We start from the raw sequence: 16,632 nt of genomic DNA, 5'->3' as shown, positions 1-16,632 counted from the left end.
AGAGAGCTAGCAATCTGTTCCTGTTTTAGGAAGATATAGTTTTAAGAAATAAATTACATCTTTGTGACTTCACTGGAAAATGGCATAATGGAGTAGTATAAGGCAGTTTCAGCATCTGATCAGAAATGGAATAAATGCAAAATGAATGGGAGAATTTGAAGTGAGGTGTACATAGGAAAGTAATTTGAGAAATGAATATGTCGCAACTTAGCTCACAGATTTAATTATCTGAGAGACCATTAAAAGCCTAAATATTTGAACTCGTACAACAAGGATGTAATTGCTGTTGGAGCTGTTGATGGAAGATGAAATGCATTCTGAGCCAGATATTTTGTTATCTCTCCAGCTGGTATCAGAACTGAAAGAGCAGAACACATTACTGAAAACAGAAAAGGAGGAGCTGAACCGCCGCATCCATGACCAAGCAAAGGAGATAACAGGTTGGTGCTGTTCTCTTTGCTCAGATTTTATACTTCATGTTTGCTTGTAAAGCACACTCTACTGGCTAAATTGAGATAATCTGCTATTTTGTATTCCTCATTAGATTAATAGTTTAATTTCTTTGTTGTAAGAACTCTCATATGTCAGAAATATTTACTGTTTGAGTTTTTCACTGTGAGTTTAGGATCTTTTAGGTGAGGATTCTTGTTGCAAAGTTTTACGTTGTAAAAGAAGGCTCTGATGTTTAATTCAATGAATCTACTGCAGCATAGTTTTCCAGTGTGATGTACTAATTGTGAAAGCAAATGTTGTGGTCCCTGTGTAGGCAGACACTTGAGTGCCTGATGCTTTCCTCGTTAGAAGGTGTAAGTTTGATCCAAAATTTCTGAGCCCTATGAGCTGCTGTGGCAACTGCTGCTATCACTGTGCAAACAGCAGCCAGAAAACCATAGCTCTAGATGTGAAGGTTATGATGGAAGCAGCTGCGATGAGAAGTGCTTGACTTGCAGAACATCTCACATCTTGCTTTTGAAATAATGCATCGTTGGCCTGGTGCCTCTTCCTTCTCCCTCCTGGCATTGCTAATGAAAGCCAGAAGCAGAAAAACTGAGTGAACCATTCTGTGCTTGTCACAGTAAGTCTTTGGTCTTTAATATATCTAGCTTGATTGTCCCTACAGAAGCACAAATACCACAAACCAGCCTCACATAACAGGATGCATTCAGTATATGTTCCTAGTTCAGTCCTGTACCTACGGGATGGATGAGCTGCATGATAGGTAGAAACTGGAGTTCTCATTTTGAGTTCTCTGTGACAGAGACCATGGAGAAGAAGCTGGTGGAGGAAACGAAGCAGTTGGAGCTGGACCTGAATGATGAACGGTTACGGTATCAGAACCTGCTGAATGAGTTCAGCCGCTTGGAGGAGCGGTACGATGACCTCAAGGATGAAATGAACTTAATGGTGGTAAGTGCCTGAACGTGGGAAGTCAAAAGCTGTTCACAGGTGTGTTTAGGCAGAATCTATGGGTGTAATAGTAACTAACTGCTCTCAGCCATCCAGTTTTTACTGTACCTGAAAACAGAGTTTGTTGTTTTAGTTATTGATTAATTAGATTTGCTCAGGCAAAACATGCATTTAAAATAGTTGATTTTTTTTTTCTCTCATTTATTTTCATTTCTGTGGTAAAAGACTAAATTTCTGCTTGGTCTTTGCTAGGGATAATGCATATGCTCTCAGCCCTTACTTTGCCTTGAAGTTATTCACACTTTTTAGGCTATTTGTACCACATTGAGCTAGTATTAAATTTTTGATAGCTCTACGAATATTGTATGTGGCAGGACAAAAAAGTGTTCCTCACTCCAATACCTAGAAATCTGAAGAATTTCTGCTTGTGTTTTTCTACCCTGACTGAACCTTTCCTGTAAAATGAGCTTTCCTTTCCCACGAAATGCTGCACTGCTGCTTGATACTGCTGCTTGATTCTGCTTCCTGCAGCAATACTTGTTAGCATATCATCTGATCTGTCTACGTAGATTTCTTTGTGAACTACTTCTCATAGATTTAGGTTGCACAAGAGACCAGAATCAAGTACATTTACTTGTAAATAGTGGTAGCTGTGGAATAATAACCAAATATATTACAAGCTAACTTTTAGGTATGAAGAGACAGTCACAGGAAAAAAAACATACAGTGGTATTGATTTGTTTAATTTGCACTCCAGAGCATCCCCAAGCCTGGACACAAAAGAACGGATTCAACTCACAGTAGCAATGAATCTGAATATACTTTTAGCTCTGAGATCACAGAAGCAGAAGACTTACCACTGAGGATGGAGGTAATGTTAAAAAAAAAAAAAAAAAAAAAACACAACAGAACTTTTCATTGATCAATGATTGAGTCATTCCTATCTCTTTTTTTTGCATATGTGCTTGTGAACACTATATGTTGAGAAATCTAATGCTAAATCTGTCTAGTTTCCATCTCCTTTTTGAGAGTAGCTCATTCTGTAGTTAGCTGTAATCCTATTTGAAAAGACTTTGTGAAAGAATGCTTTGAATTCTTTCACATCACAGAAAATGCAGACTAAACACTTGGACCTCCAATTGTTTTGCATCTGGAAAAACATTTGCCTGCCAGTGTTTATAAGCACAATCAACTTTTCACCACAAAGTAGGAACTCAGAAAACCAATGAGAGTTCCTGAGAAGTCTGTACGCCAAGTATTTCAAGGATGAAAGGAGACAAGGTGGCAGGCTGCACTCTTAAGATGTTCAAGAAATGTGCTCCCTGTTTGGGGTGAGAACCTCACATCAATTCGTTTTTTCTCCATTTCATACAGACAAATAAAACTCAGAAAATATACTATCCCTTGGAATATGGAGCAACAGAAATCACAGATTATTTTTAAATATTCAATAATATGATTCTCTTTAATGAATAATAACCATCAGTAATTGTTTTGCATCTCCAAGCCTTCTCTGTATATTCCAAGACAACTGTACGTTTTGTCCCTCTCAGTCCCACGGGAGTGGGGCTACTACCAGCAACAAGCTGTCAGGTTTGTGCTCTGGCTGTGCTTGGCAGTTGGCAGATGCAAAGTTTTTTTGTGCATACTGGAGATTTTTATAACTGTGAGCAATCACAGAGCTCCCTCTGTTTGCCCTCTAGGTTAGTTATCTCCACAATTTGTTTTACAGGCTGTTTTTGAAAGCATCCACGGAAAGTGATTTTCCATCAGGGAGGCAAACACCATGACACATTCCTGCTGACATGTGTTCTCAGCAGTGTCTTTCACGATTTGCTTTCTCATTTACCCTTTCCACCTTGCAAAATTATTTCAGAAAGATGCTCCCATCTTTATAGGCAGTTCAGAAAAGGACAGTGCAACTATGTGTGATTGGATCTCACTTACAAGCCGAATAGCATCTTTTCTTTTGGCTAATAGACTTATTTAGTTGTTATTCTAGAGCCAATTTTGGTGATTTTATTTTTAACATAAATGGTAAAGAAAAAAAAGTAACAGTAGCGTGACTAAGTGCAGCACTGTTAAGATTAAATCTATATTCTCTTCAATATGTGCTGTTAATTTTAAGGGGGTAATGACACAAAACCATATCACAAAAACAGACACTATGTCATTATGAAACAATAAAGCCAGCAACCTGAAAGTCCATTTTCTTTTTCCTGAGCTGCCAGTGTAGTTTATGAGCCTTCCTCTCAACAGTGAGAGATGAAATGGAAATGGCTGTACTTGCTTATCTGCTAAGTCATTATTATTAATTTTCTAGTTCCTTTTCTAGGCTTCAAAATTTTATGGTGCACTTGATAGTAAATGCTTTAATCTTCTTGCTACATAAAGTACAAAATGGCTGATGAACAGTTTTTTATGGACCTTTGGATGGCTGGTCCTTGCCCAGAAAATGGTGAGAAAGCTAGTGGATTAGTCCCAGAACAGGCTGTTTAATTAGCATAATAAAAGCAAAAAGGCATGAAATATATCTCTTAGTACCTTTTTATGTCATCCCACTAAATTACCTTGGTTAGTCATGGACCTAAATCTATACTCATCAGAGAGAGTTCTCTGTATCTGAAGAACTCACAGGAGAGATAATTTGAAATGGGGAGAAAAAACAGAAAAAGCGTTGGTTGCCAGTTGCTTTCCAAATGATTCTAACCACAGACATTTTTTTCTCCTTCCCCTCCAAACAAGTAAGATTAAAAGGTATGCTTAATTATAGGCTACTGTCTGCTAGATTGTCCCTGGTGCTTCCTTTTGCTAGGCTGTAGGCATAGATATGTTTTATGTGAGTAGATCCTTTTTTGAAATAGCATTCTGACAGCTGATGAAACGTTTTAGATGCCAGTAGTGAACTCTCAGAATCAAGTAACATTTCTGTGTGCCATTTCTTTTCCCCAGTCTGTTTTCCCTTTTTTACTTACAGTAGTGCTTCCTTTAGCTCTGGAAGTGGAATGCCTCTTGACTTCCTTCTGTTCTTCCTAAAGCAGGAGCCAAGTGAGAAAAAGGCACCATTGGACATGTCTCTGTTCCTCAAGCTGCAGAAACGGGTTACGGAGCTGGAGCAAGAAAAGCAATCCCTGCAGGATGAACTGGACAGAAAGGAGGAACAGGCTCTTCGTGCCAAAGCTAAGGTGTCCTCCTTCTAGCTGATCAAATGCTGACTCCAGAGTATCTCTGATGAAATATCAGCTGTGCAAATGCTGACTGGGTTTTACTAAGTCCTTCTCTTTCCCTAGTACTTGCTTTATTTTACCACACATTTTATGCCTGGTACTTAGTACTGTCAGGACTCAGTACTAGCTACTGATGATTTACTTTTCCAAGGTTTCTGAGATCCTATGATGGAAGTTAAAAGGAACCAAATGCACTGGGACTTTGGTATTTTGTTTATTGAGGAATGAAATTATAACAACTAACTTAAATGTTGGGGAGAATAAGTAATTGGTAATTTTAGGCAGAATAAGAAGTACTTTAAGCAGAGCCAAAATGCTGAGATTAGACAAGCTTGCTTAGCAGATTTCATTTGTAATTCTCTCATATGGCATCCTTAAGTACTCGTAAAAATACTAAACTAGTTTTGGCATTTGTTTCAACAGTGAATATCTTAAACATTCTGGCATTCATTGGCTCTGTTTCATTATCTGTGACAGGTACATGATTTTATTTACATTAACCAATTATGTGCCTTCAACACACAATTAAGTGAGACCATGCCAATATTCAACTTAAAGTGCTCAGCAGTACCAGAATGAGCATTTTCTATAGGAAAAAATTTTCAGCTCCCTTTCCTTTTCCTGCCCCAACTAAAATAAGGAATAGAAAGGATTGCTTATTCCTTTGTTTTTTTCACACTAATCTGTATTCTTTCACAGGAGGAGGAAAGGCCTCCAATAAGAGGTGCAGAGTTGGAGTATGAATCGCTCAAGGTAAATCTAAAAAGGAGTTCTTTGCTATTTTTTAGTGAATATATTGCCACCAATTATATGTGCTGGTGTAGTATGTTACATCGGCTCTGCTGTTTCAGAATATTAGCTAGAAAAACTAGAATTAAAATTCCCCTGGAAGTATTTTATTGTAAGAATACCTTTTTTTTTTTAAGGTATAGAGTGTATGATTGGGGCTTAGTGCAGCTTGCAAGTTAATTTGAGCAAAGATAGAGTGATAAATGTAGCTCTGTATTTGAAACATTCTTTAAATTGATACATACCTTAGGCCACTAACAATTCAAATATTTCTTAGTAAACCTGAATGATGCATGATCTTCTGATCCTGTTGGCTGCTGTTTTGGGAGCTTGCTTTGTTGTTGTTGTTAAGGGAAGAATAGGAGAAAAAAGGATTGTTGCTTCTTTTTTCTTTTCCCCTCAAATCTACACATACTACAGTACACATGTGGGTTCAGTCTAACGGTAGCCCTATGTGTGAAACCTGTCGGGCATGCAGCTGGGGACAGGGGAGGGATTGTTGGGTTTGTTGCAGATGCTCAGCGTTTCTGCCATGCTGTTGGCTGATGGGATTGTCTCCATTTTTTGCAGCGTCAAGAGCTTGAATCTGAGAATAAAAAACTGAAGAACGAGTTGAACGAGCTGCAGAAGGCCCTCACAGAAACACGATCTCCAGAGGTAACTGCTCCTGGTGCTCCAGCATACAGAGTTCTCCTGGATCAGCTGACTTCAGTAAGCGAAGAACTGGAAGTACGCAAGGAAGAAGTGCTTATCCTGAGGTCTCAGTTGGTTAGCCAGAAAGGAGCTATTCAACCCAAGGTAAATTACCAGTCAAGAGGTTCACTGGGTAGTGAAGTTATATTGTGTAACTCGCATGCCTTATTTAATTTATCAAGCTGCTTGAAAAGGCAGAAAAAATTATCTACGTTTCAAAGCCTTTCTAAGTGTTAGCTATTCATCCATTACTGCTGCATAAATTGCAGCAATCCAAATTGGGAGACTGTTAATAAACCAACCTTGGGCTTATCTACCAGCATCTCATGAAGATATACAGATCATAGCAAGCTGTCAAATACAGACTGTCTGGCCAAGATCTCCCCAGACTCTTTTAATGATGCAGAAATGATTCTCATTTGGAGCAGTATTGTATTTCTTGCGAATTATGTAGTTTGACTGGGAAATTTACTGTGTTGTCAGGAATTCTTTTTAATTAACAGTCCAGCAGGAGGTGCGAGGATCAATTTCTGCTAAACCTAGGCAGGCTCATAAATGACTGCACACAGAAAAACAATAAAATCTTGTAAAGATAACCTATGAAAATATATGAAATCCATATTATTGCTTGATAGGTGACATGTTTTAGAAGAATAGATCACATTCCCTGAAGTGTATTTTCTAAAAAATAATAATAAAATAAAGCTATAATTCTGATGAGATACTTAGCAAAGTAATAGCTTTGAATATAAGTTGCTTAACCTGAAAAGGTATCAGTTAAACTAGTAACTAATCAGTTCCATTGAACTGAACTCTAGCATTTGTAACTGCAGCCGGGAATTAACAGATACATCTTCTCTTTCCTTCATTTACTGCAGAAGTGTGTTTATAGTTGTCCAAAATGAGTTGAAAGTCTGTGATGCATGGAGGTGTACATACCTTGTTTCAAATGATTTAATTATAAAGCAAACAAAACTCATTTTCCTACGATATTTTTAGCACTATAAGTGAATTTTTGAATAGAAATCCTTGAATAACTTATTCTCAGTGATGGTGGGACCAAATTGTGATTTTTTGCATTAGTTATGAGGAAAATGCGAAGGTGACCAGTGGGATGGCTAACAGACAGTTTATTTATTAGATTGGACAGCTGCAGCTCAGACAAAATTTTCTAATGTTTTGTTTCTCTTCTTTCTTGCCCACCAATTTGATTGCCAGGAGGACAAGGTACATGTTATTTTCTACAATTGTTAACCAGAACTATTTAATGGGATCAAACAAACAAACAAACAAACAGTGACAAATATTTGAGATATCATTTCCCCGCCTTTTATATATAGCCTACATGTATCAGAGAATCATAGAATGGCCTGGGTTGAAAAGGACCACAGTGACAATCTAGTTCCAACCCCCTGCTATGTGCAGGGTCACCAACCACCAGACCAGGCTGCCCAGAGCCACATCCAGCCTGGCCTTGAATGCCTGCAGGGATGGGGCATCCACAGCCTCCTTGGGCAACCTGTTCCAGTGCATCACCACCCTCTGTGTGAAAAACTTCCTCCTAATATCTAACCTAAACCTCCCCTGTCTCAGTTTAAAACCATTCTCCCGCCCATCACTGTCCGCCCTTGCAAACAGCCGTTCCCCCTCCTGTTTATAAGCTCCCTTCAAGTAAAGGAAGGCCACAGCAAGGTCCAAGCTAAACAATCCCTGTTCTCTCAACCTTTCCTCGTAGGAGAGGTGCTCCAGCCCTCTGATTATCTTAGTGCCTTCCTCTGGACTCCTTCCAAGAGCTCCAGTCCTTCCTGTGTTGGGGGCCCCAGGCCTGGACGCAGTGCTGCAGATGGGGCCTCACAGGAGCAGAGTAGAGGAGAACAGTCACCTCCCTCTCTCTCTGGCCACCCCTTTTTAATGCAGCCCAGAACACAGTTGGCCCTCAGGGCTACAAGCACACACTCCTGGATCATGTCCAACTTTTCGTCCACCAGGACCCCCAAGTCCTTCTCAACAGGGCTGCTCTCAAGGAGATCTTCACCCAGTTTGCATAAATACCTGGGATTGCCCCGACCCAAGTGCAGCATCCTGCGCTTGGCCTTATTGAACCTCATTAGGTTTTCATGGGCCCATTTCTCCAGCCTGTCCAGGTTCCTCTGGATGGCTTCCCTTCCTTCCTATGTATCGACTGCACTGCTCAGCTTGATGCATTTGAAGTTCTTGGGCTTTACTTTGCTGTCATTGAAAAACCATTCTCATTATCCTTTCTTTGTCTCCTTTATCCCTATCTTCCCCTTCTGCACAAGGAAATAAGTTGCTTCAAAACAAGCTGATTTAACAACTTTGCACTGTTGGTTTATGTTAACCTGGACATGAAAGGAAAGATCCATGAATCAGTGTGGTTGGCTCAATCAGTGTATCCTGCTTAATGTGTTTGAAGAGCAGGAGCAGCGCCATGATTTACAAATCAGATCTCTACAGCAAAATCTATGCATTTCACAAAAGAGTTCCTTGATAGGAAGGATTCCTTTATATTGTTTGTTACCTTTGACATGCAGTGAGCACAGTCAGGACTCAAGTTGTAATCTGCAGATACTAGACAGGAATTGCTGAATGTTTGATTAGAAAATTTAGTTGAAGATAGAGTATTTGGGAAAAAGAGGAACCAAACTGACTTTAAATGAGATCTGCTAAGTGTTACAGCTGTAGCAGTTAGAGTAGTCTTGGGGATGTAAGAGTAACTAGCATTTTTTCCATTAGCACAGAAATAATAAATACATTGCAAAGGCAATATTGGCAGTGTACAGTATTTTTACAGAGTAACAAAAGAATTGTAGAAAACTGACAAAGATCTCACTGTAATCTTGGGAATAATGTTTTGAGCAGCTTATGTATTTTATTATTAGATAACACCAATTGTATTAGGCATAAGAGAGCTGTTCTCCAAAATTTGCGCCCACAAAGTTGTTCCTTTGAAAAATTTTACTCAGGAAAATAGCACTTAATTTTTTTGGAAGTCAAAAAGAAAAGTCAGAATTGCAGCTCTTGAATTTGTTAGAGCACTCTGGTAATTATCCATGGCGGTGACTAGGATCAGACTGGCTTAGCTGACTGCAAACACTGATTATTTATTTCAAGTTTTACTGAAATACTTTTACTGAAAAGTTTTGCTGAAGGTGAAAGTACCATAGTAACATTCAAAACTGAAACAAAAATTGTATTTTGATGATATCTAGCTTAAAAAATTTCCAGTCCTTGTAAATTATTGCCTGCTTTGTCAGAGCATTGAAAATATGCAAAGACTTTATTTATGAGATTTGGAAATAAAATTTAAAACAGAATTAAGCTGCATTTGTAAACTTGTTGCAAAACCATGCTGCTTGAATTTCAGTATGTAGTAATATTAACCAAATGCAAATCCATCATTTCATTTTCTTTTACATGATAAAAAAAATTAATGAAACAAGGTTTACAGATGTACCCAATCAGTAGATAGATGATATTTCAGCATGTTGTATGAGGTCATTTTAGAAGATACACCAAATGGTTTTAGTAGTTACAGACTGAACTCTTGTTTCTGAAGTACCCAAACTCACTCTAGCATGCTGCTAGAGTGCTGTGAGTCACGTGACAAAAATATGGATTCAAAGAACAATTACATTGTTAAATTTACCCTGGCAATCCTCGTTCTTTTTCCAGAATACCATGACAGATTCTACAATCCTCTTGGAGGATGTACAGAAGATGAAAGACAAAGGGGAAATAGCACAGGCATATATTGGACTGAAGGAAACAAACAGGTACACGTTCTCTGTATTTCATTTACAGTCATTTGCAGTGTGCCCTGATACCCTGAGCATATCATGTTCAGTAGGTTGTATCCACCTAAGTGTAAATGCACAGAGAACACTTGTATTTGGGGTTATAATTTGATTTGATTAGTAAAACTGCAGTGTACAGTATTTGAAAGGATTAAGAAACAATGGGGACACGTCAAATCGTGATTCCTGGACTTGCACCTTCTTAGTCTTTAATCAACAATATTGCTCAAACTGGGTTCTGTTCCACGTGCTATTTTTTTATTTTTGTCCAGTAGTAATCATGGTAGTCTGTCATAATATGTATATTGTAACAGCACGAAATGAGTAACCACTTGGGCTAATGCCACAAGCTAAATTTCATTACTAGGAAGAAATACATGTAAACAGGAGAGGTATTTCTCCAAGTTGCTTTATAGAATTGTTTCTTTCTCTTTTATTGTAACTATAATTAAGTACGTAATGTCCTTAACATGTCATCTCATCACCATCATGTATCTCTCTTGTATTTTTTTAAACACTTTTCTTGGAAGGCAATCTCCCCAGGACTATCATATGCTGAATGAGGACGGAGAACTTTGGCTGGTTTATGAAGGGTTAAAACAAGCCAACAGGTTACCAGACTTCTCAGAATGGCTTTTTCTTCATTTGCATCTTCTCTTCTAGCTAACTGTGCCCCTTGCTTTGGCTACAGTATTTCTTTTTGCTTAGAAAAAAATCTTTGTTGGATTTCCTCAAAGTTAGTTGCCAAAGTTTTTGGCTTTCCACGTTATGTTATTTGAGAAGCTAAGATGGTGGCAACAACTATAAGTAATTCTCAAGAATACTTGCACAAAAGTAGACTGTAAAATTCCAGAAGATCTGCAAGGGGAGGAGTTTTTTAACTGTGTATCATTTGTGTGCCTTTACATTGGATATCAAAGTTAATGTACTGTTGGAATAATTTCAGCATATCCTGAATAGCTATGTCTTGCTCTCTTTATTCTGACTTGGGTTCAATAAATGTAACATTATTCTCCCACACATCTCTATGCAAGAATCAGTGTAGCAGACAAGAAGGGGAGCCCACAAGAGAGAAGCAGTTGTTAGTTCATCGTGGTGCTGGCCAGACCTCAATACAGGCACTGTGGCTGCTGCAAAGCCGCGTGCTGGTCAGGTCATTGAGCAGCTCACCTGGTTAGGAAATGCAGTTCTGGGCTGTGTGTGTGACTGGGCCTCTGTAACATATTCTAGACTTCCAAAACAGTCATTAGTCATGTCCTGGCACAACAGATTTGCAGTGCTGATTTTCTTAAATATACACATTTGGTAGCAGTAACTACAGAAGGAGCTGTTTTGCAGTGAATGCTACTAACTGAAGTCTTTCCTTCCCTTGTGCTTACAAATTCTAATCCTAACACGGTCTGTGAAGGTGTAACTTAGAACAAGTGTTCTGCAGAGCAGAATGCTCGTGTGAGAGTGAGCGCTCCGCGCCTCGTCCTTTTCATCCTAGCACTGTAGAGACAACAAGCTTTGTCTTAATAGCAGAGCAGTGCAGGTAAACGACTATTTGCCCTCGCATGCTTGATCTGTCTGGTTACTAATAAATGTGGCTGCCTAATGCATATTTAAACCCTGAAAGATTGTCTAATTGAACACTAGCAGTCTCCAGTAGCATCACTTCCTGTGTGTGTATATTTATGAAATAATGAGTCAGAGCTCTTGGACAGTACCTTGCAAACATGAGTTAAGCCACACAGCACTACTTTGAAGGAGGCTCTTACATCTTATTCCCATTTCACATAAGAAGAATTTGTGACGTGAATTGCCCAAGGGAAGAGAGCAAGTCAGTGGCAAGGGTGAAACAGAGCTCCTGGATGCTGGTCCTGAGTTTGGTTCTTTAACCGTTCCTGCACAAATGGCAAGCTCTACAATTCTGTGACAGGCCTCTTCAAAATATTTACTTTAGTGTAAGAATATAAAGATGATTAATTGTAGTTGAATGGTTTCTGACTGAACAAAGTTAACTCTAAAAAGATTTGCCTTTGTTAATATTGCAGAAACCTAGTTTAAGAGTATAGACTGTCTTCATTTTACACAACTGATAGGATTTGGGTAGAGGTAAGACCTCTCTTGCCCCTTTACAAACAGGAGCAGTCTGTGAAGGCGTAGCAATACATTCCTTGCCACACTGTCAGCTGTACCATGCACAGTATGTGCTCCATCACAAAGGAAATGCAAAACATTGTCACAATTAGTTTCTCTCCACTTTTTGATCACACAAACTTAATTTAATTAGAAGGCATACTGAAGGGTTTAAAGAGTACTCTGCCTTTTTCATTTTCCTTTGCGAGCCATTGCTAATTGTTCCTGAGCAGCAGCTAAACTCCCTCTGAGAATTTGGGATGTGTCTTACCAAGCGTGATCTTACAACTGCTGCTCAACTTCTTCAGGCTGCTGGAGTCTCAGCTGCAGTCACAGAAGAAGAGCCACGAGAATGAGCTGGAGTCACTGCGAGGTGAGATCCAAAGTCTGAAGGAAGAAAACAATCGCCAGCAGCAGCTCTTGGCGCAGAATCTGCAGCTGCCCCCAGAGGCCCGCATTGAAGCCAGTCTGCAGCATGAGATCACCCGGCTGACAAATGAGAATTTGGTAAGGGCAGTGATGTTGTTGGAGCAGGCATGGGGTCTTACAAGTTTGTCTGTGCCTCTAAGTACTCACTGGTTTTCAGATGGCAGCCTCCTGTAAAAAAGCTGCTTGAGCGCAGGGATTTTATATTTTTAAGATAAGCTAATGGAAGAAAGAAACTAATGACTACTGATTAAGTCACATCAATTTAAGGACTTTCTTAGTTTGTGGCATAGAAAAGCTTGTGAATGCCAGTATAAAAGTGCTGGTTTCAACCGATGAGTTTAATCATTCCTAAATAGAATCATTGATATGCGTGAAACTTAAAAAAAAATATTATTGGCAAGCAGTGGTGTTTCCTCTGAAATATTATTTTGTTGAAAAATGCTGATGTAGTTCTTTAATTTTTCAGTGTAGCTTTTCTTCTTCTTTCCCTTCCTGCCTGAAGCTACACAGGTCGTCCACTGTGTTATGAGCTCCAGGTATTCAGTGTTTTGCTCCAGAAAAAGAAACTTAGGAGTTACTTGATTGTCTGGTGTTCCCTGTTCACTGTACCCCATTTTTGTATGAAGGAGAGGTCAGGTGAAATACCTTTTCCTGTGAAGGCGTATGTTCATCATGTACAGGCTAGTTCATTTCTGGGGAAATTTTCAGCCCATGCTGAGAAATCCTTGTCTTATCACTGTTCATTAGCTTGGAGTTCCTCTGTGTAAGTTCTTTTTAGTAGAATGCTCTAGGTTACATAGGTTGCTCTGAAAATAATGCCTCCTATTTATTTCCAGGGAAACTACAACAAATATAAATAGCACAATAACACTATTCGATAGAGCAGATTTGCAGCTTCAAAACACTATTTTTCAACAGTCACCACCATTAGCTATGCATTTTTGCCAGCAGTAATGAACAACAGCCTGTATGCTATGCTTGTAAAAATCTGCACCTGTGGAGGAGACCTGCTGTGTCACAGCTTCAATGATAGTGTTGTTGCTACAGTGTACCACCCAGCACCTCACTGTGCTCACATCCACTGTTTGGTGTCCATAAAAGTTCAGCAAGTGTTGATGAGTGAAGGAATTCAGCTCCACCCCTTTGCTTCATTTGTAATTCCATGTCAGACACCATTCTGTCAGACTGCCCCTCTGCTGCCATCTGTCACACAGCAACAAAATGTAATGGAATATTGGTGGGAAGGTTCAACCTCTATTGCTGTACCACCACCATCAACCTTGGTGTCATGTCAACATAATAAAATAAGAGGCATTACTTTTGGAGAAGCCATTGTACTTCAGGGAGAAAATTCAGAGCTCTGAGTGCCATTGCTTTCTCTAAACAAGCCAAGGTGCTGTTTAGGGTGTCTTTTCTGCTTACATACGTTACAGAACTTTTCACTGTAAAGCTGGTGTCTTAGGTCCAAGCTTTAGAGCAATATCCAGTTCAGCTTAATAGCTCTTGGAAAATCGATTGAAAATATGTTATACATATATCTCAGTAGGAACTGACTCCTACTGGAAAAGGTAAGTGGCAAATGTTTCCATCTTGGACAGATCCCTCCTGCTGCTTAGTCATGTGTTCTGAGTTTTAGCCTTTTTTACGCCAAGAGAACAGCTCATCACATGCTGAAATCCGAAGACAACAGTCACGTAATTACATCCCAGAGGAGTTTTCTTTCTTTACAAATGCAGTGAATGTAATTTTACTTGTTAAATATAGACTCATTTGTTAGTATTTCACTACCAATATTTGAGTATTGCAAATCTGCTTCAAATTGAGAATAGGCTTCTTTTCCAATCCTAGCCCCAGAGAGCAAATAATTTACAGGTTTCCCAGGTGTGATGTTAGAATAGCAGTACTTACTGCAATCCCATCTTTACTTGCACAAGGAAGTGTTCTTTCCAGAGTCTTGAAAAGATTATATCCCAGGCTTTCACCGTGTTATTATTGCCCATTTTTTAAAGATCTGGCTTGTGTGCCTCATCTGCATTAGCTTCTGTCTGGGAGAGGCTGGAATCAGCACCACACCTAAGAACTGAACTGCTTCAAATTAGAGATCTTTGATCTTGCATTAATCTGATTGCATTTATATAGTGCTAAATGAAGTATTAGTGCCTGAAAGGGAGGGGGAAAAACAATCCTCTACCTATTTTTACAGTTTTATGAGGAGTTGTATGCAGATGATCCCAAGAAGTATCAATCGTACCGGATTTCCCTTTACAAACGGATGATTGTATGTAGATCACATGAATCCTGCTTCCTTGTTGTCTCGTTTGCTATTTATGGAGCACTAATTAAAAAGCAGGCTGCCTCCCTTTCTGCCTTCCAAAGGAAATCCCCTGCAGAGAGCTTCATGATGCCAATTATATCCTTCTCTGCTTTTTTTGTTAGTCTTAGTGTCCTCTGTGTCATCTGTGACTCTTTTTGACGCACAGTTTTGCTACTAATATGTCTTGCACTGTGAGCAAAGCAGTTTCTTTTTGAATTCTACTTAATTCTGCCTCTATGCCCTGAAAAGGAGGTACGTGATGCAAAAGATGCTCAATTTTCAGGTCCATTCTTTGCTTTAAAATTTCGACACGTTTAAATACAGCTCAGCAAAATTGAGGCCTGATCATACAGGTACTTCTAAGGTTAATAATGCCTGAAAACGTAAGTACTCAAATCTTGGCCTTCATTTTTTTAGAGACCTCCTTACAGTGCTGACAACTGGAACAAACAAATCTGAATGAAAACATCTACAGACATCTGTAATTAATATTTTTCAAACGTGAAATCTGACGGATAGAATTGGAAATACTAAAAATAATTTATTTGCATAATAATTAAAAATGATAAACAGAGGTAGCAGCATACCTGAACTTGAAGGAATATAATTTATGAAATTCCAGATCTCACTGAGATGTGACATCTGTTAATTTGTATAGTGGAGCCACGGTGCTTTTAGGAAAGGTGCAGTATCCATGGTGATACTTCTGATGCAAGGGGCTCGTGGTCCCCTCTGTTCTTACTAGTGCAATGAAGAAACATGCTTACAACAGCACGTTTTTTAAAAGCCTCTTTCAAATGCCTATTCTGGAATGGCTTTCAGATTTTTGGAGCTGGAGGTTTTGCTTCCACAGCAGGTTACAGGAGTATTCACAGGTTTCTGGGGAGTGTTCCTTTGAAAGAAAAATACTGCGTTATTGCAGTGTAGGTCTTTTAGGTACCAGGTGTTGTTCAAGAACAGAATACAAAGATGGTTCTTTTAAGATCCCAGTTTCAGTGTAAGGAAATGTGGGAAATGTGATGATGCTAAGTGATAGAGAGCATTATAAGATCTGTCGTATATTGAATGTTTATGATTTTGGTGAATGTGAAGGCAAGTTAAGTTCTTTTTGCAGATAGCTCTTTCAGTGTTCTTATAAAATGAGTAAGTTTGAATAATGAGTCAGTCCTGAAGGTATGAGTAAATGATGCAGAAGTACAGGACAGCTGTTAAATAATAAAGAAAAGCATGTCAGTGAGGCGTTTGGAAGAGCAGAGAGGAAGCATTAGGGAGATGTGTTTGCAGCCAATGCCTTTTGCTGTGAGAACTGACCTAGTTTTGAGTGTTTGCAGAGTATACCTGCCTCTGAGCTTTGCCTTTGTCGTGCTACACAACTTAATAGCATTTGCAGTATTTGTCTTGTGTTATAGGCAGTGTACCAGCTTGTAAACCTCAGCCAGCGGATGGCAACACTGTTCAGCTTTCCTCACCACCTTGTAGATTCTAACAACGCTGATATTCTGTCACATTATGGCATTTTCTTATATCTTATCTGTCTCTGATTTTAATTGACAGGATTTGATGGAACAACTTGAAAAACAAGACAAAACTGTTCGCAAATTAAAGAAGCAATTGAAAGTATTTGCTAAGAAGATTGGTGAACTTGAAGGTACTTTTGAGAGAAAGATTTTGTTTTACATTTTGTGATCCCATTGTCATTGTATCTAGCTGTCTTAGTGGCAAGGAGGGTGTGAGGGCTTCAGAGCATTGGCCTCTGCTGATTGATTCCAGAAGATCCACTCAGGGCTCCCTTTGTTCCTTTATAAAGCTGCAGAAGATTTGTCACCATTTGAAAGCA

The 16,632-nt window shown here is 39.1% G+C and overlaps 1 protein-coding gene across 10 annotated transcripts in view; it reads left to right on the top strand.

Annotated features, from left to right (window-relative positions):
- MYO5A (myosin VA) overlaps positions 1-16,632 on the top strand; it is a 96,373-nt gene that overhangs the window by 69,219 nt on the left and 10,522 nt on the right. For 3 of the 10 annotated variants that reach the window (XM_052672353.1, XM_052672345.1, XM_052672352.1), the window contains 11 exons: positions 347-440; positions 1,259-1,407; positions 2,165-2,278; positions 4,446-4,592; positions 5,334-5,387; positions 5,994-6,221; positions 9,810-9,910; positions 10,462-10,542; positions 12,361-12,559; positions 14,685-14,759; positions 16,350-16,443. In XM_052672353.1, coding sequence (XP_052528313.1) covers positions 347-440; positions 1,259-1,407; positions 2,165-2,278; positions 4,446-4,592; positions 5,334-5,387; positions 5,994-6,221; positions 9,810-9,910; positions 10,462-10,542; positions 12,361-12,559; positions 14,685-14,759; positions 16,350-16,443 — 1,336 coding nt within the window. The remainder of the gene's footprint in view (positions 1-346; positions 441-1,258; positions 1,408-2,164; positions 2,279-4,445; positions 4,593-5,333; positions 5,388-5,993; positions 6,222-9,809; positions 9,911-10,461; positions 10,543-12,360; positions 12,560-14,684; positions 14,760-16,349; positions 16,444-16,632) is intronic. The other 7 variants (XM_052672346.1, XM_052672350.1, XM_052672348.1 and 4 more) reach the window with 7 other exon arrangements.

Source organism: Tympanuchus pallidicinctus, unplaced genomic scaffold (assembly GCF_026119805.1).
Source record: "Tympanuchus pallidicinctus isolate F22 unplaced genomic scaffold, pur_lepc_1.0 scaffold12, whole genome shotgun sequence".
NCBI lineage: Eukaryota > Metazoa > Chordata > Aves > Galliformes > Phasianidae > Tympanuchus > Tympanuchus pallidicinctus.
This window is presented reverse-complemented; position numbering and strand designations above follow the sequence as displayed.